Source organism: Dermacentor andersoni, chromosome 6 (genome assembly GCF_023375885.2).
Source record: "Dermacentor andersoni chromosome 6, qqDerAnde1_hic_scaffold, whole genome shotgun sequence".
Lineage (NCBI taxonomy): Eukaryota > Metazoa > Arthropoda > Arachnida > Ixodida > Ixodidae > Dermacentor > Dermacentor andersoni.
Window position 1 is genome coordinate 88033605 of NC_092819.1, and position 26360 is coordinate 88059964.

The 26360-nt window shown below is 44.8% G+C and overlaps 1 protein-coding gene across 1 annotated transcript in view; it reads right to left on the bottom strand.

The window, feature by feature from the left end:
• Positions 1–3785: 3785 nt before the first annotated feature.
• Positions 3786–26360, bottom strand: part of LOC129382464 (uncharacterized) — a 45532-nt gene continuing 22957 nt past the window's right edge. Inside the window, exons 4-6 of the mRNA XM_055066461.2 lie at positions 23935–24012; positions 15993–16123; positions 3786–3917 (exon numbers count right to left, since the gene is read on the bottom strand). Coding sequence (XP_054922436.2) covers positions 3823–3917; positions 15993–16123; positions 23935–24012 — 304 coding nt within the window. The 3' untranslated portion in view covers positions 3786–3822. The remainder of the gene's footprint in view (positions 3918–15992; positions 16124–23934; positions 24013–26360) is intronic.

Below are 26360 nucleotides of genomic sequence, written 5' to 3' on the forward strand. Positions count from 1 at the left end.
GAATATCATAGGGCTCAGTGAAGTTAGGAGGCCAAAAGAAGCATATACAGTGCTAAAAAGCGGGCACGTCCTGTGCTACCGGCTTAGCGGAGAGACGAGAACTAGGAGTCGGATTCCTGATTAATAAGAATATAGCTGGTAACATACAGGGATTCTATAGCATTAACGAGAGGGTGGCAGGTCTTGTTGTGAAACCTAATAAGAGGCACAAAATGAAGGTTGCACAGATCTGCGCCCCTACATCCAGTCATGATGACCAGAGAGTCGAAAGCTTCTATGAAGACGTGGAATCGGCGAGGGGTAGAGTGAAAACAAAATACACTATACTGATGGGCGACTTCAATGCCAAGGTAGGCCAGAGACAAGGCAGTGGGGGAATATGGCATAGGCACTAGGAATAGCAGGGGAGAGTTATTAGTAGAGTTTGCGGAACAGAATAATATGCGGATAATGAATACCTTCTTCCGCAAGCGGGATAGCCGAAAGTGGACGGGGAGGAGCCCGAACGGCGAGACTTGAAATGAAATAGACCTCATACTCTGCGCTAACCCTGGCATCATACAAGATGTGGAGGTGCTCAGCAAGGTGCGCTGCAGTGACCATAGGATGGTAAGAAGTCGAATTAGGCTAGACCTGAGGAAGGAACGGAAGAAACTGGTACATAAGAAGACGATCAATGAGTTAGCGGTAAGAGGGAAAATAGAGGAATTCCAGATCAAGCTACAGAACAGGTATTCGGCCTTAACTCAGGAAGAGGACCTCAATGTTGAAGCAATGAGCCACAATCTTGTGGGCATCATTAAGGAGTGTGCAATAGAAGTCGCTGGTAACTCCGTTAGACAGGATACCAGTAAGCTATCGCAGGAAACGAAAGATCTGATCAAGAAACGCCAATTAATGAAAGCGTCTAACCCTACAGCTAGAATAGAACTGGCAGAACTTTCGAAGTTAATCCACAAGCATATGACAGCTGACATAAGGAAATATAATATGGATAGAATTGAACATGCTCTCAGGAACGGAGGAAGCCTAAAAGCAGTGAAGAAGAAACTAGGAATTGGCAAGAATCATATGTATGCGTTAAGAGACAAAGCCGGCAATATCATTACTAATATGGATGAGATAGTTCAAGTGGCCGAGGAGCTCTATAGAGATTTATACAGTACCACTGGCACCCACGACGATAATGGAAGAGAGAATAGTCTAGAGGAATTCGAAATCCCACAGGTAACGCCGGAAGATTAAAGAAAGCCTTGGGAGCTATGCAAAGGGGGAAGGCAGCTGGGGAGGATCAGGTAACAGCAGATTTGTTGAAGGATGGGGGGCAGATTGTTCTAGAGAAACTGGCCACCCTGTATACGCAATGCCTCATGACCTCGAGCGTACCGGAATCTTGGAAGAACGCTAACATAATCCTAATCCATAAGAAAGGGGACGCCAAAGATTTGAAAAATTACAGACCGATCAGCTTACTGTCAGTTGCCTACGAACTATTTACGAAGGTAATCGCAAATAGAATCAGGAACACCTTAGACTTCTGTCAAGCAAAGGACCAGGCAGGATTTCGTAAGGGCTACTCAACAATACACCATATTCACACTATCAATCAGGTGATAGAGAAATGTGCGGAATATAACCAACCCTTATATATAGCTTTCATTCATGACGAGAAAGCGTTTGATTCTGTCGAAGCCTCAGCAGTCATGGATGCATTACGGAATCAGGGTGTAGACGAGCCGTATATAAAAATACTGAAAGATATCTATAGCGGCTCCACAGCCACCGTAGTCCTCCACAAAGCAAGCAACAAAATTCCAATAAAGAAAGGTGTCAGGCAGGGAGATACGATCTCTCCAATGCTATTCACAGCGTGTTTAGAGGAGGTATTCAGAGACCTGGATTGGGAAGAATTGGGGATAAAAGTTAATGGAGAATACTTTAGTAACTTGCGATTCGCTGATGATATTGCCTTGCCTGATATTGATATTGATTGATATTGCCTAGTAACTCAGGGGACCAATTGCAATGCATGCTCACTGACATGGAGAGGCAAAGCAGAAGAGTTGGTCTAAAATTAATCTGCAGAAAACTAAAGTAACGTTTAACAGTCTCGGAAGAGAACAGCAATTTACAATAGGTAGCGATGCACTGGAAGTGGTAAGGGAATACATCTACTTAGGGCAGGTAGTGACGGCGGATCCGGATCATGAGACGGAAATAATCAGAAGAATAAGAATGGGCTGGGGTACATTTGGCAGGCATTCTCAGATCATGAACAGCATGCTGCCATTATCCCTCAAGAGAAAAGTGTATAATAGCTGTGTCTTACCAGTACTCACCTACGGGGCAGAAACCTGGAGGCTTACGAAAAGGGTTCTACTTAAATTGAGGACGACGCAACGAGCTATGGAAAGAAGAATGATGGTTGTAACGTTAAGGGATAAGAAAAGAGCAGATTGGGTGAGGGAACAAACGCGAGTTAATGACATCGTAGTTGAAATCAAGAAAAATAAATGGGCATGGGCAGGACATGTAATGAGGAGGGAAGATAACTGATGGTCATTAAGGGTTACGGACTGGATTCCAAGGGAAGGGAAGCGTAGCAGGGGGCGGCAGAAAGTTAGGTGGGTGGATGAGATTAAGAAGTTTGCAGGGACGACATGGCCAGAATTAGTACATCACCGGGGTTGTTGGAGAAGTATGGGAGAGGCCTTTGCCCTGCAGTGGGTGTAACCAGGCTGATGATGATGATGATGATGATGATGATGATGAAAATGAAATCGTCAAAATCAGAAGTTGCACATTCCTTTAGAAAAAATTCACGTCAGTGTTCTATTGGTATTGAAATGACTCTGTACGTTCGACCAAGGTCATATTGAATAGCATATCTACGTTAAGTCGTGAATACATGATTAAATCGGAGAGCTATACCTGTAAGAGTTTGGATTAGATTGCTGATAGCGTTAATATACTGAGAATGCAATGCTACGTAGGATATCTCTACAAAGAGATGAAATAGTTCAAGCACGTGATAAACCAACGATTTTATGCCGTAAGGCATGCCAGTCGTCGGGCTCGGCTGATTGTAATACTTTATCCGGACCTCCCCGTCGCCCGCAGGTTAAATGTACCAAGCTGATGGTGTTTTAGAATTGATGCAAGTTGCGCAAGCTGACATTTGTAAGGGTGGAACTTCCCCTCGTCAGGCGTTCTCCGCTACCCGAATGTGTATGGTCAATACAGGCCGTCGTCCGCTACAGGGCGTCCCAAGAAGGCCAAAAGACAATCCTCGCTTTCCAAGCAGGGGATGCGTAGTAAAGAAAAAAGCATTACCTATGTGGTCACTCTATCAAGAAAGAAAATTTTGCTTCAGCTGTAGTTTTGTTCGACTTTCCATCACACAGCCTAAACTGCCCACTTTCATAAGTGTTGGGAGGGGGTATGCAAATGACGTACTTTGCCCTCCACTTCTGAAAGGGGTGGGGGCAACTGCCCCCTTGCCCGCTCCGGTAGATACGCCTATGTCGACCGTAGACTCCGAACGTGTCCGTGGCTAGTCATGCAAAGTCTCGCTAAATTGAAAGTACGAGCGAAAGTTATCATGCGAGCATACCGCTCCTGGATTCTTTCACGGCCATTGATGTCATTTGTAGTGTAGGGGTCTCAAGTTATACGCGGGCTTATTTCAGTTAGGATACAAACCAGAAACGTCAGCAAAAGTATGTCCAAAGAATAATTAGCATGAGGCAATGCAAGTAAACGCAAAGGATAAAATGGCAGGGAGAAGAAAAAGGTGATCTGGAGATTCAAAGACAAGACGGTTCAGGTTTTCATTTCGTTGCTGCGATGCACCTGGTGATGCGGTTTTGTTCCCATTCGTAGAATGGCTCGTGCAGGAACCCTCATAATGGTTTCTCCTGGGAGTGAAAGAAAGAAAAATCAACACTGTCAGGATTTAGCGGTATGGTGGGAAATTAGCAATTAGATAAGTTTGTCCAGAAAGGGCATTCATCGTTTTCTGGCTCGTTCCACTCGTATTTATTGTGTGTACCTTTCACACACATATTTACCCGCGTCCCCATGAAACGGATTTCGTTGTTTTTTCTTCCTACAAACTTTCTTCGGATTTTCTAGAGCCATTTCACGCATTAGGAACGCAAACAACGTACGTTATGAAATTTAGAAGTGCGTTCTTTTCACATCGCGCGTTTATTGTTGTTAATGTGCAAACATGAAAGAGTGGAACACCAGCCTCGACAAAATATGAGAATGTACACTTAAGCAGAACTCATGTACACTAAACACAGCTGTGCTTAGCAGCAGATTGCGTACTCGGGACTCGGAAATTGTACTTGGGACTCTAGAGTTCCGAGTACAATTCCCGGTCGCTCACCGAAAGCCGCTTATGCACGTAGAAATTAGGTACACGTCATAAAACTCAGGTGGTGGAGGTTTATTCGGCGACAACCTCCTCCTCCTCCTCCTCCTCCTCCTCCTCCTCCTCCTCCTCCTCCTCCTCCTCCTCCTCCTCCTCCTCTCCCCTAATGCGGTGTGTCTCATAGTCCGCAAGTTGCTCTGGAAGGCTAAACTCCATCAAAGAAACATTAGGTGTGCACCTCCGTTCCTCTACAAAACGGGAAAATAAGCGCTGTAAAAAACTAGTGTATCGAAAAAAAAAATTTTATTCGCGAACTCCAAAGGTGTACGACCGCTTCGGCTCATTTTCTGCTACCGACCATAAAAAACGGAACATGAATGCCTTAGTTGTAAAATGTTTCATATTATCGCGGTAATGTAGAAATTATTTGAGAAAGCCCCCTAGGGCGGCGTACTAATATTACTTTTAGCAGAATTAAGCCCCTAGTTGAGAATCCTTTTGTTACGCAAGTGTTGTACGCATTTGAACGCAGCCATGGCGATTGTGTAGTGTTCCGCGCAGATAACCATCATGAGTTACGGGAATCTGAACAGCGAATGAAATTGGGAAACGTGTTTACGTAACAGGTATCTTATGAATATGGGATTCTGTCTGGCGTGTAGTGCAATACTCTGCGGACGTTCTCAACGCGCTGAGAAGCTGCTGAAATTTGACAAGAATATAAACACGCATGTGGATTGCCACAAACAGGCCATGCCGCAGTTCTTATTTCAGTGACTCTTGCGAAAAATTAAGTTAATATGGTTTCCTGCTCAGAACGGTTGCCTGCCTTAGAAACTTCCTGGACACGTTGTGGACATAATAGCTGCAAATGTATCGCCTGCACATTTGGTTCTACTGACCACTTTTGCAAGTGGTGACTTTTATGTGAGGCACAAAAGCAACTATATATGCAGGGAGCGCACAGATGGTCATAGTAATAGTGAGTCAAAACCTTTGTATAAACTTTTCTCAAGTTAAGATGACAAAATATTTTTCATTACAACGAGGACCTTCGCGCAACCACACCACATTTATTGCTATTGAATGTCGCTGCTCACCGCTGCCTGCCGCAACGATGAGGACATTCTTCATTTGGCATAAATATTTAGTTTATTTTGAAACTCCTACACTTCCGTAATGGGCTTACAAACTCAGGTGGCAGAAAGTTGTTGTGCCTTTAGGGAAACGCTCCAAAGCTACCATAATTACCAATTAGACTTAGTGCTACTTCGGTTAAGGTCACGGACGTAATGCCACCTGGATTATTTGACAAGTATTGCTTTATAGGACATATTTTGCTTTTTTTTCGAGTTTACATGAAAAGTACAAAAACAATGCAAATGTAGAAGGTCAATGCACTGACACATGTCTTATTAGATGGTGTGAATAAGTAGTTATCAAAACATCCCAAAATTTAAATAATCGTTTTATAAGCACTTTAGCTCACCGCAATGAAAAGACGCCATCGTTATCACCATTATCGTGAATAATCCACCATCTCTTATTTCTTCGCAAAGCTCAGTTGGGAGTGCTAGTACATCAAACAATAACGTGTAACGGCTGCATTCTTCACACCCTCTCGGAAATTAGCGAAACAAATCATCACGGTATGTCTTGTTAGAAAATGCACATCTACTCAAAATTTGCTTTAATGGAAATTGCTAGCAGTTTTGGAGGCAATCAGCGCGAGTCCTTCTCTTTTGCAAAATTGAGACTAATGTTAGGGTTATTTTTACGGCTGATGGCGGTTACACTGATGTGACGGTTTTTCATGTTACGTTAGCGAAAAATAAGGGCTGCTCGATACGGGAAAACACTGCAGCAGCTCCGTAGTCCAGTTGCACGATGAGTGACAAGCAAGAAATTGACCTTAGAGCGTTGACAATCCGTGCCCTCACGCTTCTCGCTTAGCAAAGTAGAAAAATTGCCACACTGGAAATGAGAATGCTGCAGCAACCGCCATAAATGCGATCGAATGTGAGGCCAGCATTACAAGACAAGAAATACGATCAGTGCAACAGTGCGTAATATTCTATACAAGGCTGGAACCGCATTTTATCGAAAAGAGTATGTTCAGGCTTCCCCTAGGATATGAACAATGTATGAAGAGAACGGTATACTACGTGGCAAAAATTAACAAATGTTTGAAAAGAACAGTGCCAAAGGTTCGCTTTCACTAATGCAGTCTAATAATTTGTGAAGAGCCGTTGCCCGTTACTTTCAGTTTGACATTCGAAGTTTTACGGTAGGTTGACTGCGATAAGGTTCGCAGGTTCTTTACCAACAAGCTTTTTGTGTGCTTGGTCACAATCGTGATCAAAATTTGCTATTCCAAAGACACACAGATACATTCGCGTTGTCGCGGGAAATGTTAAATTTTGTGGGGAACATTACGAGTTACCGCGACAGTCACCAGGGCAGTTGCACGACCGGTCAATTCTATCCCTTTCAACAGCTTACATTGCGACTCCAGTAGCGGGAATAAAATCACCGCGTGTGCATGGTGGTTATGTGCAGATATAGATGGTACTGCTGTCTAACACGTATGTTTAGCTAAAAAAACGTGAAGTGCTTTTTTTTTTAGTTACAACGTTACAAAATACTGCGGTTTATTCTCCGAAAACACCACCATCATCGGTATGTGCACAACGTAGCATTTATGTTCATTTAGCAGAACAAAAGCCTGTAATCACGAGTGCAGCTGATCTCACTTATTTTTCTGATGTCACCCCTCCGGCTAATTAATTAGCCCCCAACCAATTAACACCCCACATAGGGTGTGGGGGTACACCCATGACACTCCCAAGGGACGCGAGCAGTGGCAGACTGTGATGGAAGTAGACTTGACCCTTATACCCGATAAGGATTTCCCCACTAGGAGAAGCAACTCCACATACCGGGACACTACCCCAGACCTCTCTTTTGTCAAGAACGTAGGGGAGGTCAAGTGGGTCAACACGGCTCTAGACCTCGGAAGTGACCACTATGCCATCGAAGTCTCCCTCGCGATTGCCCGCTATAGGACAAGGAAATTCAAGTTGATCGACTGGGACGTTTTCCGCAAGATCAGAGCCGAGCGCGCACCGACGGCCGAGACAGATTTTGAAGGTTGGCGCAAAGGGATCAGAGATGACGCCGTGGCAGCAACAAAGGAGGTCGTCATTCACCTTGACGTTGAAAAAATGGATAGCAGGTTGGCGCACCTGCTGGAAGCCAAGCAAGCCCTCCTCACGAGATGGAAGGGGCAGAAGCATAACAGGAGACTCCGCAAGAAGGTTCCCGAGGTTGACAGGGAGATCGAAGAGCACTGCAAGAACCTGTGTAAACAAACAATGGGAGGAGTTCTTCGAATCCGTCGATGGTCAGCTCAGATCAGGCAAGAGCTGGGGTCTGCTCAAAACACCTTCTTGATGAGGGCAGCACCAGATCCAGCCAGAGACGATTCCTCGCGCGAGCCATCCACCTCGCTACGGACTCTATCCCGGATGAGTTGATTGTCGACAGGATCATAGACAAGTACCTGCCAGCCGCGGATAGCTCTGCCCCTACCCAGTTCCAGGACTACGCAAGGTGTGCGGTACCGGAGTTGGACCAGGACTTTACTGCGGTCGAGATCCGAGATGTCCTCTACTCCCTGAACGTCAAATCTGCCCCTGGCCCGGATGGCGTCACTAACAGGATGCTCAGGAATCTCGTTGATGAGTCGATCGACTTCCTCACTGAAAGGATTAATGAAGTCTGGCACAATGGACAGGTCCCCCCACAATGGAAGACGGCCTGCACGGTACTCATCCCGAAACCCGGTAAAGCACCAGGAATCGACAATCTAAGACCAATTATCCTGACGTCCTGCGTCGGTAAGGTCGCAGGACATGCCCTTCTCAACCGATTCAAGGTACACATCGAGACCAATGACATGTACAGCCACAATATGATAGGTTTCAGAGCCGGCCTCTCGACACAGGACGCCATGAAGCTGATAAAGCATCAGATCATCGACCGGAGCACGGGAGATGCTAGAGCCATCCTTGGACTAGACCTACAGAAGTCCTTCGACAATATCTCACACGAATTCATTCTCCAGTCTATTGCCGGCCTCGGGCTGTCCGCAGCAAGCATACTCGAGCGTGTCCGCAGCAACCACATTGAGGCAAGCTTCGTGGATGCCGCGGCATATGTCCAACAAGAGGCATTCGCCGTCTCCATCGTTGACTCCAATTCCAGGCTCACTTGCTGAGCTACGGTACGCACTTCAAGGCCCGTGGTAGCCGAACAGGTCGCAATCGCGCTGGATGTGTTCGATGGTCGCAGAGAGGCAATATAGAGCGATTCTAAGGCAGCGATTAAGGCCTACCAAATCGGGATGGCCTCCCCTCAGGCCCTCCGCATTCTCCAAAGCGCCAAAAGTATCTCTCCGCATTCTCTCACTTGGTTTCCCGCTCACTTGGGTCGACTGAGGGCTCTCCTTCTAACCCTAACGAGGGCGCGCACGAGGCCGCGCGAGGACTCACTGACCGCGCCACCTGCGCAATCCCCCTGCCCCGCGGGGAACACTTGCTCACGGTCCGTGAGGTTACCACACACTACTATATGTCAAGAGGGGCATTCCCCTCCCGCACCCCGTCTTATGCAGGGCGCGGGCGGTGACCCTTCGACTTTTACAAGGCCGTGCGTATCTTAACCTTGTGGTTACTCATGTAATATACCCTGAAAGGTATCCTAGTGCGGACTGCCCTGCCTGTGGAGTAACGGCAACATCGGACCATGCGTTGTAGGAGTGCGAAGCCATCGGCTCCTCCTTCAGCGAGGATAGGTGGGCTGCGCTCTTGGGCAGCCCCGAACTCAACGACCAAACCCTGGTGGTCCAGAGTGCCCGCGACGGGGCCGTCAAGCTCGATTTAGTGGTCCCTACGTGGGACTAGCTGGGTGGCGCGGGGTCTCCCCTGCGTCTTCTCTGGACCTATTAAAGTTATTTCATTCATTCATTAGCCTCCGAGCACAGGTTCTTTTACTCTATCAGAATAATGGTTATCGGCTCAACGCACAACTCCCCTCCCTTCCTTCTATCCTATATAGAATACCAGCTAACCGTGTTTACTCTGTCCTTTATCTAGCGCACTACCATCACTTAACGCCCCTTGGCAGAACTCAACGCGACTTTGTTCGATAGAGGCGCTGAAACCTGTGGCGGACACACGTTACACCGCCACCTTCTTGTAGCGGTGCACTTCTTTATCAAATTTTTTTTTCAACCTACGGTTCGCCTTGATCACACGTGTCTGTTCGTTGCACAAGGCTTGTGTTCTTGTGCCTGTGAAATCATTGCCGCTTTTTGCGAGCAAAAAAAGATTAGCGTTCACTACGCTGAAGCCTGTCAAGAGTGTGTTTTACTTCCGGGACTTTCAGACTTTGTTTGGGTTGCCCCGTGAACCAAGCGCACCACAAACACGTGCGGCCTTTTCAACCTCTGTCTGCTGTCAATCGCATGTTAAAAACAGCGCTACTAATAACACACTAGCTATCAGGTTCATTGTTGACGCATACGAAAAAGGCACCAGGAGGTTCTTCGACGGTTGACAGTTTGACACATAAAAAAAGTAATTTCAAGCAGTCGGGGCACCTAAGGGCAAAATATTTTGCTTTAACAACCCAACAGCAAATTGCAATGTCATGGGTGCATGTTGGCTTGTCGAAGGAAAGTTCTAAAACATTCTGCTGCACTTAGTTTTATTGATGGGAGAGGGCTCCGAATAACGGGACAAGAAATAACAGACATAAGTTCTGACAGCATAACAAAAACTTTACAGTATAAAAGGCAAGAAGTTTACCCAATAAACAAATCAAAAGGACCCTTAAAGGAGCAAAGGCATATAATCCACCATTCAGGATGCTTTCCTTGCTGCTTTTAGTGGTTAAGGGTGCTTTTGGTTGCGCCCTTAACGTTGAGTGTGTAATCGTGTTTTTTTTATGTGTGTGTGTATCTGTAAGGTGGAGCAGAAAGAAAGGAAGACAGCGAAAAAACGCAATTAAGAAGGACAGCGAAAGGTCGCGCGTGTTTTCAAAAGGCTTAACGAGGCAACAACGTCGTACTCCTGTCTTTCACTTTTGTGTCCTATACGAAGGCGTGCTAACAAGCTAAAGCTGAAAGGCTTTTGTAGTTTCATATGCTCCATGCATTTTATTTCAGTATCTTAGCAAACAAGAAGACGTACAAATCTCTGCATCTCTATCATCAAATAAGCGAAGTTCGACGATTACTCTCCTGCGAAAAGCTTTTAAAGGCGTCTGCGAAATAGTGCTCACGTTATGGTCATAATGCATCTAGAACAAAGAAAAAAAGGAAAGCAAATCAAAAGGTACCTAAGAGGTTCTTCTGCCGTCACGCATCAGCGACATGGACTGACAACATTCAGTTGTGTTTCAGTTCTGAAAGTTCTGAAAATTCAACAGCAATCTCTGCTATATACTGTCTCGAAGACGTGTGGTGCAAGCATGGTTCACACTAAAGTCCTGGCATAAGTTAGGCATGGATTGCACAGAGTTTGCCGATTCATTTTCAAGTTTACTAAAGTAATTTTATGTGACCTGCTATTTTTTTTCGCCCCCCACAGTTTCCGAAACAAATCATATCTTGAAGTAATGAAGGCCTCAATACAGCGCAGCACAGTGGGAGGCTTTGGTGCGCTTAACAATGGCAACGTTTCCATTTCCAAATTTCTCCATCTTATGTTCAAAAGTGTTTTGCGACATGGGGCGTTACTGCTACTTCCTGAACCGCTTGTCTCCGTGTTGCTTTTTGTAGTTGTAATAATTTGCTAGTGTTTCCTATTGTTTGCAGTAAGGTTAGCGAGTGGTATAGTGAAACTCAGAGCTTCTTGTCATAGTGAATGTGACAGGTGACACGCTACTATGCACAGAAACGCGGATGGGGACCAAAAGGTTCCAGAAGAGAGTGAGAAGATAAAGAAAAATTAAAAAAACGAGGTTATGCGAACAATGCCGATGACTATTTTTACTGGATGGCGAAAAATTCCGGCGCTTATATACCACGAAGCTAATTTCGGCAAAACAATTCCGAAATGGTCAGTTTCAGAAAACAGAACAATTGATTCAAAGGCCCGTCTTTCTTTTTTTAACCTTTGTTTTTCAACGTCAAGGCATGGTGTCTAAAAGGCTGCGTAAGTAGTCAGCAGAACCAATACTGAAAGGTCCGTGCCGGGACCATTACGGAAACATCAGGAAGTGCGGGAAACTCATAGTCATTTGTTTAGCACAATTTATCGTCTTGCAAGCACAGAACTTGTTCCGGCTTCAGAAGTGGCTCACTTTAGATGGGCACGTATAGATATTATTCAATAAAACACACTCGCTTTGTGCTAATCAAACCATGGTCCCGAGAGGTTCATCAATATTTTGATCTGTTTTTAATCTTGAATAAGGCCAGTCGACTGTCCGTTCTTAACCTGCCAAAACGTGCATTAATTGCTTGCGCTAAACCGTGCTCCCAACAAGTGGTGACCCACGAGATTTACGTTCTTTTTTTTTAGAACACAAGCCATGGACGACACTGCTCCTTCTCTTGCTGACAGAGAAGACGCCACGATTGCATTTCCTGCCATTACGGCAGAACTTCAGCTTCCCAGCTTTTGGCCCAAGAATCCTGGAGTTTGGTTTATGCAAGTAGAGGCCCGTTTTCAACTCCGGCGCATGACTTCACATACAGCAAGGTACCTGCACGTCGTCGCCGCACTACTCTACGGACATCCGCCATATCTCTGGGACCGAAAATCAGGCAGTTGACGCACTGATTGGTGCTGTGTCTGCTGGCCCTGTGGATTTCCAAGCTCTAGCCTCCGCCCAGTAAAACGAACCCGAGCTTCGGCAATTGCGGGGAAAAGGCTCGTCGCTCCAGCTTGCGGAGGTGCCGCTTCCCTACACAACAACACTGGTCATGTGCGACACATCGCAGGCAGATCCTCGCCCGTTCGTGCCCCATCACTTCGAAATGAAATTAAAGTTTATCTTCCATCTTGTAAGGTACAGATCTTGTAAGGTACAAGATTTTGTAAGGTCTTTCGGCTGCCGATATTCGATTAAATGCACGGGCTAAAATATCCCAGTGTCAGAGTGACACAGAGGCTTATCACAGACCGCCTAGTCTGGCCAGGAATCAACAAAGGTGTTCGAAGCTGGGCGAGAAGCTGCCAAGCCTGTGAAGGCGTGAAAGCGACCCGGCACACGGGTTCAGTTGTGCAGTCGTTCGGACCACCAGAGAACCGTTTCGATCACGTGCATATAGAGTTGGTGGGGCCTCTTTCACCCTGCAAAGGTTTCAGACATCTCCTCACGTGTGTCGACCGGTACTCAAGGTGGCCTGAGGCGACGCCTCTACAAGACATCACGGCCGAAACAGGGGCGGAAGCATTGGTTGCTACGTGGGCGTCGCGGTATGGTTGTCCTTTGCGCATAACTACTGACGGAGGCCGACAATTCTAAAGCTCGCTTTTTTTCTGCCCTGGCGAGGCTGATCGGCACGCTCCATTATAACACCATGGCTTACCGCTCACAGAGAAGCGGCATGGTCGAGCGTTTCCACCGCCAACTGAAGGGGTCATTCGCCACCGCGCTTGACAGAGAGCACTGCGTGGAAAGGCTACCCCTAATACTACTGGGTCTGCGAACAACAATAAACAGTGACCAGGGAGTCAGCGCAGCCGGCATGCTCTATGGGTCAGCAATCCGCGTTCCAGGCCAGTTTTCCGGCATGCATCTAGGCCACGCCAGCCGCTGCGCAGCAATTAGTTCTTTCAAGTTATGATCGGAATATAAAAATTAGATCCCAAGTCACCATTACCTTCTTCGGAAGATAATAAAGGGTGATAAAAGCTGGTGCTACGGCTATGAGAAGGAAACCAACGGCTTTCCTGCCACTTGAAGACGGCTTCTTCACCAGGGCAAAAAGAAGCACGGCAAGTCCGCTCGTGCAAAGATTATTATCGTTCTTTGTATTCTTTTTTCTTCGTCATTTGCAAAACTGTGCAGCGAAAATTTCTGTCCCCTGGTCAGACTGTCAACCAAGAATTTTACTAGGATGTGTTACAGTGATTGAAAAACAATGTGTGAGGAGAAGAGCAAAAATGGGGAATGTCGGTTGTTAGTTTCTCCATGGCGATTACCGGAGCTAACACTGTTTTAGCTAAGACGTTGTGCTTATCCTGTGAGGAAGAGGTCGGCATTCCCCACGCACTCTATATATCAGAATGAGCTTCCTGTGATTTTTTTAAACTTAAAGAAGAAAATTCTGTAAATTATGGAGATATACGACTGTGAAGGAAGTGCTGACAAGGTTGCCGAGGCCACTCAACAACAACATGCTTGAGGAGCTCCAAAGTTGCTTCGAACCGTGAGAGAAAAATTGGACAAGGGTACTGACTCTGTTGGAGATAACTTTCAAGGGAAATAAGAACGCTTTGTCGAAATGAAATTAATTCTTTCTTTTGGGGACATACCGTTATTCCCCCACCCCCTTACACACACTCTATAACTCGTGCTCGTAGTTCTGAAGCGTCGCATTCTAGAATTCAGACATCATCAACAAATCAGTCTTTAAGCGTCTAAAGAATACGTTAATGTTTATAATTAGCATTATTAGTTTTGAAAATCCTGCGTAGGCATGGTCATTAGAAAGCTTACAGATGCGCTCCGCGTTTAATTTTAGTAGAACTCTTGTTCGTTCAACTTTCAATTATTTGTCGCTCGAAGATCGCTATATCTTTGGGAAATGCGCCAAATATTCGTCAGTCAGAACCGTAAAACGGAAAGGTGTGAATCGGCTTTATCAATACACATATTGACGCCCTCTATTCTCGTTATATGATATGCGCAAATTCTTTAAAACTATAAAAACTATATGATATACGTAAATACTGGTTCACTCCATGTGTCACCAAAATCTACGAAAATCTCATCATCTAATCACTCTGATGGATGCTGGTATGTGTCACACACACGCACAAAAAACTTTGTTGCTAACGCATGGAGTATAAATCGAGTAGCTTTAGCGAGAAAATAGATGATACCTAAATAACTTCAGCTTTCTTACATTGCAAACCTAAAAGCAACATATAAGACGGGGGCACGGGAAGAAACAGGCATATGGCGCTGGTTTTAAATTGTACGAACGGGCAATTGACCATAACCCCATATATAGTTCTAAGAATTAACGGAGAAAAAAAAACAGATTTCGTATCGGACAAACAGAAGAAAATTCCACTATTCAAAGAGAAGGAGCTAACAATATGAAATGTGCATCAAATGACTTCATACGTGGTTCTGGTAAATAATCGCACCTGATAGCGCTATACACGGGGCACTTCCGTTCTGCGAAATGCCTCATATACGATGTGTTATCTTTAAATGTTATCGGAATTTTTAAAATTAGCTTGTGGCAGATAGCAGTAGTATATTCCTTGAGCTGGAATGCTCGTATAGAGAGGCAATCATTATTTTCAGACACTAGAAATAAAAATTATGGATGTTTTACGCGCCAAAACCGCGAACTGGTTATGGGGCACGTCATGGTGGGGGACTCCAGAAATCTGCACCACCTGGGGTTCGTTAACCTACACCTAAATCAATGTACAAGGGCGGTTTCGCATTTTGCTCCCATCGAAATGAGGACCGCTGTGGCCGGGATGCGATACCGCGACCTCGTGCTTAGCAGCTCAACACCATAACCACTAAGCAACCACGGCGGGTTTGTACAATCTAGCCAAATGCCCAATTGGCTAACCAAAAATTTAGTATTCAACTTCTTTAGTCGTGCATTTATGTTGACATGTATGATTAGAATCCAGTGAGCTGCATAGTTACATTCACGTGGAACAAATTTTCATATTACCGCCATTTTGATATAGGTACCTTCAATGTAGAGGCAAACTGAAGTTCTGTTTACCTACGTTATCTACAAAATCTCTTTTTATGAACCCAAAAAAATGAACACTATCGCATTGCGCAGCATAATTTATGTACGCATATCTCGAAACTGTTGCCATCCTGAGAAACCATTCCACGAAACCTTGGAAACTCACCGGCTACAAGACCTAAATTTCAGTCCCTAAAGTAATTAATAAGGATATTAAAAAATCCGGACTAGTTCATTACGCAATTTTACTTTTTGTGCAAATAATGTCAGCCTGTGGGGGTACTTGAGCTCCAGGAATAAAATTTGCTTATCGGCAACAAGTGATTTTTTACAAGTTCTTTTAACGTTACAAAACCCCATATGTGTGGTCTTCGCATTACCAATAAACTGCCTCGTATTGCGCGTGATGCTTGGTTTCGAAATGAATTACAAACTCACCCTTCCCTTTCTTATTTTCTTGCACTAAATTTAAAGAAGCACTTGCTGAATACGAGCTACTGAATGCTCCTCCATGTCATGCTGTGCAGCTCTTGCCAGCCTGACTACAAAATCACTATGTGTTCTAACCAAATAAAGTAATTCGCTACGTGATGAAAAATAACGCTATGTATTTTTTCAAGGTTGCTTCCATGCTAATGATTCACGTACCATCGTTCTTTCCCTCTGTCGTTGATTTGGTTGCCATGAAATATGCGACGATGATGAGGCCGATGATGCTCAGCACCAGGACGGCGATGAGAAGCCCGTGGATACAAGGCACTGCGCTGTCGGTGGTGGAACTGGCAGGAAACAAAATAAGCCTCCGTGTTTGTTGACAAATAAGAAAATTACAGGGGCATCTTCGCAAAATACGAGAGCATTAATAATACTGGCGATAAAGATGTGGCCGAAACCATCGAAGATGATCGTCAGAGTCGGCGACAACTTTTTTGTGTGTGTTTAACGTGCTGCATATTCTCACGCCACACGCGAACCACAAAACCCTAAGGGCACATCAGCGGGCACACGGAGGGGCAATCTATACTGCCAACTACGATGCCAAATCATACGACGATACGGTATTTCTTGGTGTAATCAGAGCACCGCAGTTTAAACTCCGTAGCAACCGCTGATATCCCTAGCATGCTGGTGCCCTTCCCTTTAACCCCTTCCACTATCCATAATACCCTTTGTGTCACCTTGGAACATGCATTCTGTGGTTTGGTCAGGAATTGGCCCACACCTTTATCACATACGTAGTGCAAAAGTTGTCTGCTTGGCCACACACCCAGTGGAACTATTCCCCCTGACCCAAGCTGTCCAATAAACCGGACGGCCGCCGGCAGCAAGTTGTCGGTTGTGGCACAAGCCCAGCGACCCATGTTGTCCGCCCGGCAAGACAGTAGCCGTGTTCAACGGTTAGGCCCACCGGCCAATGAATAAGGACACGTCGTTCCTGCGATATTCGTTTAGTGTTCAACATTCAAATGCACGTTGTACTGGACGTATTGCTCATTGCTGGACGGCGCGTACTCAGAGCGTTCCCATGTGGCACGGTCTCCTCCCGCCGGTTATGGGGCCACGGGCTGAGCGCCGAAGACGCGCCTCGAAGCGGCAAGCCTTCTTCGGAATGCCTTTCACTGGGTGTTGCGTAAGAATGAAGCAAAGTCAATTTTGAGTGTGGGCCACTCAAATATTGGGGTTGTGCCAAGTCAATATTGGGAGGGGGCCAGGTCGGTTTTGAAATGGGGTCAATTCAATTTTCGAATTGTACAAAGTCAATTTTTTGGGGTTGTGGGCCACGACGCCCGTCCGACGCCGTGGCTGTTCAATCTGAGATTTCACAGTGCGAGCTGCAGCAGGCCCAGCGCCGGGTACGTGACTTCCTCACTTGGTTACGTGGGTTTTGGCGCTATCGGATGTTAACGCCGGACGTCGAATTTTATGCTTCATGGGGCACATAATAATTTCGCATTAAATAAAAATGGCGCTTCGCTATTACAAACTCTGCACAGGCCACTATGATTCCGTTTGGATGGAAGAGGGAGGAGAAAGTAAAGCGCATCGTCATCCTTGGTATTTAGGCAAACGCACATTTTTTCGAGGCGCAATTCGGGCAAGAATCATCAGCAAGAAGTCCCCACATTCCTCTTTCGGGACTTTGTCCGCAGGGCAAACGCGATAAAGAAGCTCTCGTCATTTGAGCCCACCGCTGCCGCTGTGCCACCACTAGTACAGCAAGCGGCAGTGACATCGCGGAGCTCATGCTATCTGGAAGTACTTCACCATCGTATAGCGTGGCTAGAACGAAGAAATCAGAATCGGCAACCTCACTGTGCATAGACCTATGCCATAACTGGACTTATACCGTCTAATTATTGCCGTTTTTAAGCTCTCAACTTTTGATTTAGCGGTCGCCGGCTTACATTACTCTTTGAGGCAGGAAGCTGTTATGCTTCCATGCAGAAATCACTAACGATAAAATCTTGCCTCGTCTTTCAGCACATAATAAATGATGAGCCAATTATGCCAAAGTGGCGCGGACCCGACCACTTCAGCAAGGTAATATAGAAACATTTCGTAATTAAAGAGTATATTTTATCGTTCTCGCGTATAAAACTTGATCACCACGATGTAGCAGTTTCGTAAGCCAGCAAAAAGTGATTTCTATTTCAATACAGCGAAGCTGTCTATGGCTAGGATCCGGGATTTTATGGCATCCGCACGGAAAAACTCTAACCTAAGAACTTTTCCCTAAAAATTGAGAGTGAAAGAGCTAACAACAAAAGTCAACGCATATCGCCACTCGCGGTTCAACAGCCACCTGTGTCTAAAACGGCGCTCCGTAGCAGCTGTCTGTAAATTTATGACGTAGTGACTGACGTAGTGTGCTCCTGATAAGGCGACCAAGGGGAATTTCGGTACCATTTCGCGGTCCGGTTGCTATGGGAAGGCCACGCATGATCCGTATACCTAGCTGAAGAGCAGCGTATCTGCGAGGAGCGACAGCGAGAGCAGCGGCAGGAGAAAGACCGTCGACGTCGTGCCAGCTCGGCTGCCTACGAAGAGCGTGCCCGCGATGCGGTACCTAAGCGAGGAGCAAGAGCCGACGACGCATATAGCAACGTCAAGAAGGCCGCAAAGAGACGTCGACGCCACTGGGACACGGTTTCGGGATTCAACGGCGCCAACGCAAGGTTCTAAGGAGACCTTCTCAATCGCAACTTAGGGTCAAGCTGCCGAGTATGTGAGCGCCTATGGTTCGATAACGGCCTCTCGGAAATCAATGGCATACGTTCGGAAGAGCGACGGCAGAAGGCGGTAGGTGTGTCGACGCGGTGCATTCACGGTGATCGTTGGGGAGTCTCGGGTCGGCGGCAAGTATAAGGAAGCGCCGATAAAGGGTAACGTGCCTCTGTTCGGTACAACGCGAGTACAGAGGCTTTGCCGAAAGGTGCTGTTCCACGTTTCTCGACGACGAACGGTTACGTACACCCGCGTGTGTCGGCGCATCTTGCGAAGCTCAACGCCTATAAAATCAGCTTCGCTGGTCATCCACCTTCACAGAGTGGAATGGCTCATATATTTTTGTTTCTTTTAAATCATTCCGGCATTTGCTAAGCTTGTCTATGTTTATTGCGCTTTATCCCAGATGCATGCAGGGAAACTGGAGCTCGTTAGGACGCATCAGTGAAGGGATTGCAGCAATCGATGTGTATATAATCAATAACGAGAATAAAAGGGGCGAATCACCAAGAGGTGGGTGTTTAAGGCAACAAATACGTAAATGAATAAATGCCTTGAATAATTAATGCCTGCGTGTCGTGTACACGGCGTCCGCGCAACAATAAAAGGAACATGCTTGGTGTAACTGGAAGAACCGCTCATTTATTAGGCAGAACTCTGCTTTTACTGATGCAAGCACTTGCGTTCTTCATTGCGATAGTAATATGTTTGCTTGTGGTATAAAAAGTAAACAAAAAGAGATAAAAATTCTGGCTATATTCGTGGAACGGATGCTTTGTCAAAGGTCGATCATGCTCATGACCTCAAAGGTGCAACAAGAAAAAGAAAGGGGGAACCAAGAACAGTCACCAGGGGCAAGGCTTGCCGGCACTCAACGTCCATAGGCCACTCGTGATAGCCGAAATCGAGAACTGGGTGTTAGATGAAGACAACGGTACGCAGCAATTTGATGGAACACTCGCATATCGCAAATGTTGAATGATTCAGCCACAGTACCACCATTTTAAAAAGCTTGCGATACAAGTCACGTTTGTGTAGTGGAAAGACACGCGTGCGCGTGTTGTTGCAAAGTGATGGCCACTAGCGCCAATGCGGGCGGAACTATAAACACGGAGCATCCGCCTGCGCCTGTGTGTTACAGCGCGATGCAATAGGTCGTACTTGTGCGTTTTTATTGGGTGACCGTGCCAGCACATAGGTCATGTACCAAGTTGACTCTCCACCCCGTTTTGATTGTGTGAAAGTGACAGACTTCATCGAAAGTGGGCACAGTGGCTAAAGAAGTGCAAAATTGGCAGACATTCATGCAAAATGGGGAAAGTGGCTAAAGAAGTTCGAAATTGGCAGACGTTCATGCAAAGTGGGGGAAGTAGCTAAAGAAGTGCGAAATTGGCAGACATCCAAAGTGGGCAAAGTAGCTAAAGTGCGAAATTAGCAGACGTTCATCCAAAGTGGGCAAACTGGCTAAAGAAGTGCGAAATTAGCAGACGCTCGCCCAAAGTGGACAAAGTAGCTAAAGCAGGCTAGCAGCCTAATAATAATTAATTAATATTTAGTTTTAATAGACACTACGGGCATCGGAGACATCGTAGTGACGTGTTATGCATTCATACTTATCACTCATACCGTGTCGGTCGCATGTGTGATGTCTAAAACATGATGTGTTTCCGGCTCTGAAATCACTTCCGGTGCATTCAGGCAGCAAAATCACAGCCTTCGATATCCATTTTTGCTTCTCCAAGGCAAGCGTTTCCGGGTCTTGGAATTGGACACCACCTATGATGTCCGCCGTTGCCAGGAAAAAAGCCGACAACCTCATGTTATCATCATTTTGTGGCGCGGGGGTAAGCACAGTGACACGCGAAATTAGGAACACGCATGCCGTGTGTTCCTTGTTTCGTCCTTGTTCCTTGTTTCGCTATTGACGTCGTGTGTCATTTTAAGGATACCAACAGATACAAAATCACCCCAAAGACAACAAGTGTTGCAATTTCATAAATTTATGCAATGTAACTGTTTCTTATATATGCGTAAAGCACCACGTTCACGCGAACGAATGTCACAAAAGCGGAACGTAGCAAAAATGCTGCTACGGTATTCACATTATTGACGGGAAGAAAGGATTTCACCGTGACAATTGATTACATTCCCTTTGTAATGGGTGCCCTTCAGAACTTTCGATTACTTAGTCTAGTTTTCTCTCCATGGTTTCGTAGGCCCACTCTACAACCATGCCTGTTTGATGCTAAAAAAGAACCGAAGAAATATTGAAAAGACAAGCGATCTTTTTATAATAGCAACCCTGGTGGTGTTACAAGAGTGAACTAGAACTTTTCTCACTGTAATGCTACCATCGCAAGTTGCCTTCATTTTTTCCTTAGCTCAATGAGACGAAAGCCATTTATTTTCAATACTTGGCCAATTTGCAATTCAGAGGCAACTGATAATGGTTTCTAGCAATATTGCGCAATATTTCTCAAGGCAAATTGGTCATGTGGCGCACATTCTTTGACGCTTCGTTTTGTGATTCCAATTTTCGTGCCGGAGGGGTGTGCTGCCTTAACAGCCTCCCGCAGTAATGTCACTATACAGGCCTTGTAGCTGCTAGCTCCTCCGCTACTGAGGTATTCAGGGCGACGAAGTGACGCAGAAATATTGAGTGGTAATTAAATAGGCAAATTACAACGGAGCAAGCTGGGCAGATTGTTATGAAACACTTTCCCTCTCAGGCACCACAATTTTTCAAAAACTAAACAAGCGGTGGCTATACCATTGAAAAATATTGCTCTGTGATGCTGCTTCTCCTGAGAGTGTGAGACAATAGAGAGTGCTGTCTCATCTCCAACTTCCGTTTGATCAGAATGTTCGAAGGTTCACGCACAGTTGTCGAGTTACACCCCTTTGCTTTAATGACATGCTGTGCTCTTTCGATCGTTCGTATGTGATGCGGAGTTCCTAACAAGATTTATGAACGGCTTTGACGCGGACCCCAGAGTAACTTAAGCGAAAAGTGAAAATTCATTTTTTTTAATTAAGCACACGTTATCTATCACTATCAACTTATGAGCTGAGCATGTATGAACGCATTCATGTACCATAAGTACAAGCAAGTTATTCGTTTTATACAATTTATCGTAACAGGAAGCAGCATGTTGAAGTGGAAGCACAACTTATTGTTAACTGTCTTTCCCATCAGTGCGTTCTTCAGTTACTACGAATCTACAAGCAAGTGTTATGAAAAAGGTCCATATCCACCGTACCATATTTCGACACGGTTATTTGGTTATGTGGGAACGCAAGGATTTTCATACAGCATTCAGTATCATCCCGTATGATTACAGACAAAGGGCAGACAGAATTTTTTGATATGTAAAAAGTTTCTGAGTCATGGTTTTTTTATTCCTGCTTTTTATTTCTGGGTTTTATAGTTAGGCTAGGTGTAAGGTCAACAAGCAACTTGTTTACGCGACGCCCGGCAATCTCATTAGTTAAGAAAAGCACTAGTTGGTCAGAAGTATGACGAAATATAAAACGAAAGACCGCTTGAAATTTGCCAGATGAGAAAGAAGTGCAGTTCCAAATGATATTTCTCTGCGCACCTGCAGGTATTATTTCTTTCTGGAGCGCCAAATAACACTACATATAACTTGAGCGCAGGCGGGTTAGAAATATACCTCACAAGACATGGCGGTAGTGTATTGCCGCGATGGCTTCAATCTTACGCCTTGAAGTCAGACACATACCTAATTCGTCAGAGCTCTCAATCGGGTACCTTAGTCACGGTAGCTTATATATACGAATATTTTTAGTGTGCTTGAAGTTTATCAGATATATTCAGTGCTCTCCTCGAAGGTCAAACTGACGCCCAGTCAGCAGAGACGTAAAATTTCATGAAATTTTGAGGCCCGTGAAAAAAAAAAAGGCTGCTTTCTTTCACGTTTCGTTTTTCAGAAAAATACGAAAAATTGAACGAAAGACGATTGCGCACAGAGCTATGAAAACTCGACACATTAATTTCTCTAACACTGAAAAGAATATAATTATTACAATATTGCATCACAAAAGTACCATCGAAGCTTTCCGGTTCAAAATATGGGCACGAGTTCACATCAAGACATTCATTTCACATCAAAGCGTCAAGACTGACATTTGTACCAATCTGTGTCCGATTCATTTCCACTTGACGCGTCAATGCATCGCTGTGCAGTGGGCGAAGCCTTCCGGACGTTGAGGTTTGCGTGCACGTACATAAGTTTTTGCACACGATCCCCTGCGAGCCTGTTGCGTAGCTTGGAGCACACATTTCCAAACTCAGAATACTTTCTTTCTCACGCCGCGGAATAAGGTAGAAACGGCAGTATGTGACAGATGAGGGGGCGGGAGGATTGGTTGAAGCAAAGTACTCGCCACCATGTGGACGTATACAGCTGCTTCGCAGACTCCCAAACTTATTCTTTTGACCAAACTTTTAGTTACTTCGAAAGGGAGTCGCATCGCAATAGAATAATTCTGTGGTAAAGCTCTGTTTCTTTTTTCTTTTTTTCAATTTCATTCTGACTAAAAAAAAAAGTTGTTTTCCAAAATATGAATGTCTTTTTTTAACCGCGCACATTTCTACCTGTCAATTGCATTTTTTTTTTATTTTTACACTTCGTGATGTTTTACCTTCTGCCACGAAATGTTTCGTGACTGATTAGTCGAGCAGGCTGGTCCACATGCTCACGATTGCGTAAAGCTCAGCTGGCGCACAACTCATGGTCACACACTTAGGCTTTATTTAAAGTGAAGGTTTCTTGTCCAATACCCTTCCCCTCTCATGTCCGTTACGTGAATTTTCTTTTTTACTTCACTGAAAAATGGCGCAACTTTTTCCCAAGGGAAGGGCTAGAAAAATGAGCTTTGAACCAACGGTGACCCAAAGGCCTGTTTAACTTTTACACCAATGCACCACTTCGCAGGCATCAATGTTTGCCAGTGTGCAACAAAAGCAATTCAATTATATTCTTTTCAGTTCCTGTGCATGGTAAAGCATTGCAAGCTGTCTAACAATATAGTCAAGCTGTTAATTATAGCTGAGGAGGAGCAGTTGCTTGGCTAGTATTGTTCTAAAGGCAGCGCAGTTGTTGAACCACGTCCGAACCGTGAATTACAAATCAGCGCTCGCGTTTGGTATGTTCACCCATATATGCAGAAGTGCGCTGCCTTTAGGACAATAATCTTAAGTATAACGCCCGTGTGTATTTTCTTTAAAGATCTTGAATGGCGTCAATGCTTGCCTTGATTCCTCGCCGTTTGCTGGATGTAGAGCTTTCGGCGATTGTAAAATACTCAATTTATCAAATAACTTCTAGCTCAGCTCACAAACCTTGAATCTCGTGGGATTCCATGGAGACCGGACTGGTCCGGGCTGCTAGGCCACTGAACGACCGGTGCCGGAGACGAACTGAAAGTAACGGACAATTATATTAACGAAAAGCGTTCAGTTCCTGAAAGCATCCACCTACCGCTGGTTCATAAGGCAACATAACCATTTCATATCTTGATTCTCACTTCAACTTTAATGCAATTATCTCATTTACATTGTAACCGCATAATTTATGTCCCTATAGTAACCGGTTTCCGGACATCATCATCGCCAATGAGCAGCCTGGTCAAAAGCGTGGCAGTTTGGGCGAGTTGGTATGTCATGACACTTTTAGGCTTGTAGCGCAGCTCAGAAAGAGCAAAAAGGGAAGTGGAAGGGGTAATGAAAGGAAACGGAGAACAGAGTGAGCGCTGTTCTCCGTTACCTTTCATTACCCCTTCCACTTTCCTTTTTGCTCTTTCTGAGCTGCGCTACCAGCCTAAAAAAGCCTGGTCATTACTTTCTCTCTGATTTGTATGATCTTCCCGGGTCAGTTTTAATGAATCCACTACTGCAGTTGAAGTGCAAATGGACAATGGTAGACAGGCTGTATTTTTGCTGCACGTCGTTAAAATGTGCTTGCAGAGTTCACCCTCTTTTACTTCTACAGATTGCATAATGTCATAGTGCACAGAAATGTGAGTCAACAGTCTTTGCATAATGTCATAGTACACAGAAATATGAGTCAACAGTCTTCGAAGAGGGCGAAATAGTTTTTAGCAAATGGAAATGCAAGAAATAGTTTACTTGTACATGATGTACAAATGAATTGCGCTGCTTTAGTAATGTGCCGCTACAGACGGACGTCCTTAAAACAGCATTATAACCAAGAACACAGAAAGAGACACGAATGAAAAGAACAAGAAGCTGAACTTCATATGATGTTTTCATTTATGTCATGGCCCCTTTCTATAGTTTTTTTTTCTTTTTTTACATTATCTAGAGACGCATAAGAGTGTTTTGGTGTGCTCGTGAGTGTACAGCGTGAAGGTTAAACGTGGACTACACAAGAGGCAAGGACAGGGGCTGACTAGCAAGAGCAATTTTATTAATATTTGCACCTAACTTATACAAGGAAGTGAAATGGTTATCCGAAGTCTGTTGCCTAAACGCGACGATATTGCCTCATTTCTTGATGACTGCAGTTCAGATATTCTTGTTCTTACTGAAACATGGCTACACTCTGAAATAACAGATAATGAAATATTTCCACATGATAGCACATTTAACATTTTAAGGTGTGATCGGACCGGAAAGAGAGGTGGTGGCGTACTCCTTGGTATCAAAAGAACAGTTACCTCACAAGTTATTAATGTAGATTCCAGTATTGAGATAGTATGGGCTGAATGTCAAACCTACAGAAACAAGCTACTGATAGGATGTTGTTATCGTCCTCCCGATACAAACCAGTACTTTCTTGTCGAACTGCGCAATAGTATTTCTAAAGCCCTTGAGCTCTGTCAGGCTGACATCGTCTATGTTTTTGGCGACTTTAATTTTCCTTTGATCGACTGGAATAACCTATCATCCTCTTGTCATACGTCAATGGAGTTAATTTCTTTAATGTTAGATTTCAATTTATTCCAAATAATTACGCAGCCCACCCGTGGCACTAACATTTTAGATTTAGTTTTCACTAACGCCCCTGAAACAATTGGTGAAGTTGTTTGCTTAGACGGTTTCAGTGATCACAAGCTACTACAACTTACTCTTAACATTCCCTTGAAATATGCAGGCGTCTCAAAGAAAACCATCCGTGATTACAACAGGGGAGACTATGGCAGTATCAACAAAGAACTTGAGACTTTTCTTTCTGACACCTTTTTAGCTTCGTTTTCTGCTAGGGCAGTCAACGAAAACTGGCTTCTCTTTAAAGAAAAGCTGTGTGCTTTAGTGGAAACGTATATCCCCCAAATCAGAATAACAGGCGATAGACGGAACCCTTGGTTCACGAAGTACTTTCGACGGCTCAGAAACAAGAAGAAAAGGCTATACGCAACCGCAAAGCGTACAAACTCACCCGTGGTATGGGATAAATATAGCTCATTTTTGAAAGTTTACTGTTCATCTTTAAGAGAGGCTAAAGAAATATACTACTCTCAAGATCTACATTCACTACTTAAAAACAACCCCCAAAAATTCTGGCAGGTGATTTCACCCAATAGTGGCTCGCATCACATTTCACTAAGTGATGGGAATCAAGCTCCAATCAGTGACAAGGAATGCCCAGTCGTCTTTAATGAATTTTTTTCATCCATATTCACAATAGAAGACCATTCTAATCTGCCGGAAGTCACTGATCAAGATTACCAGTACATGCAATCCATAGATGTAACAGAGGATGGTATCGCAGGTCTCATAAATAACCTTAAGTTGACTACTTCTTC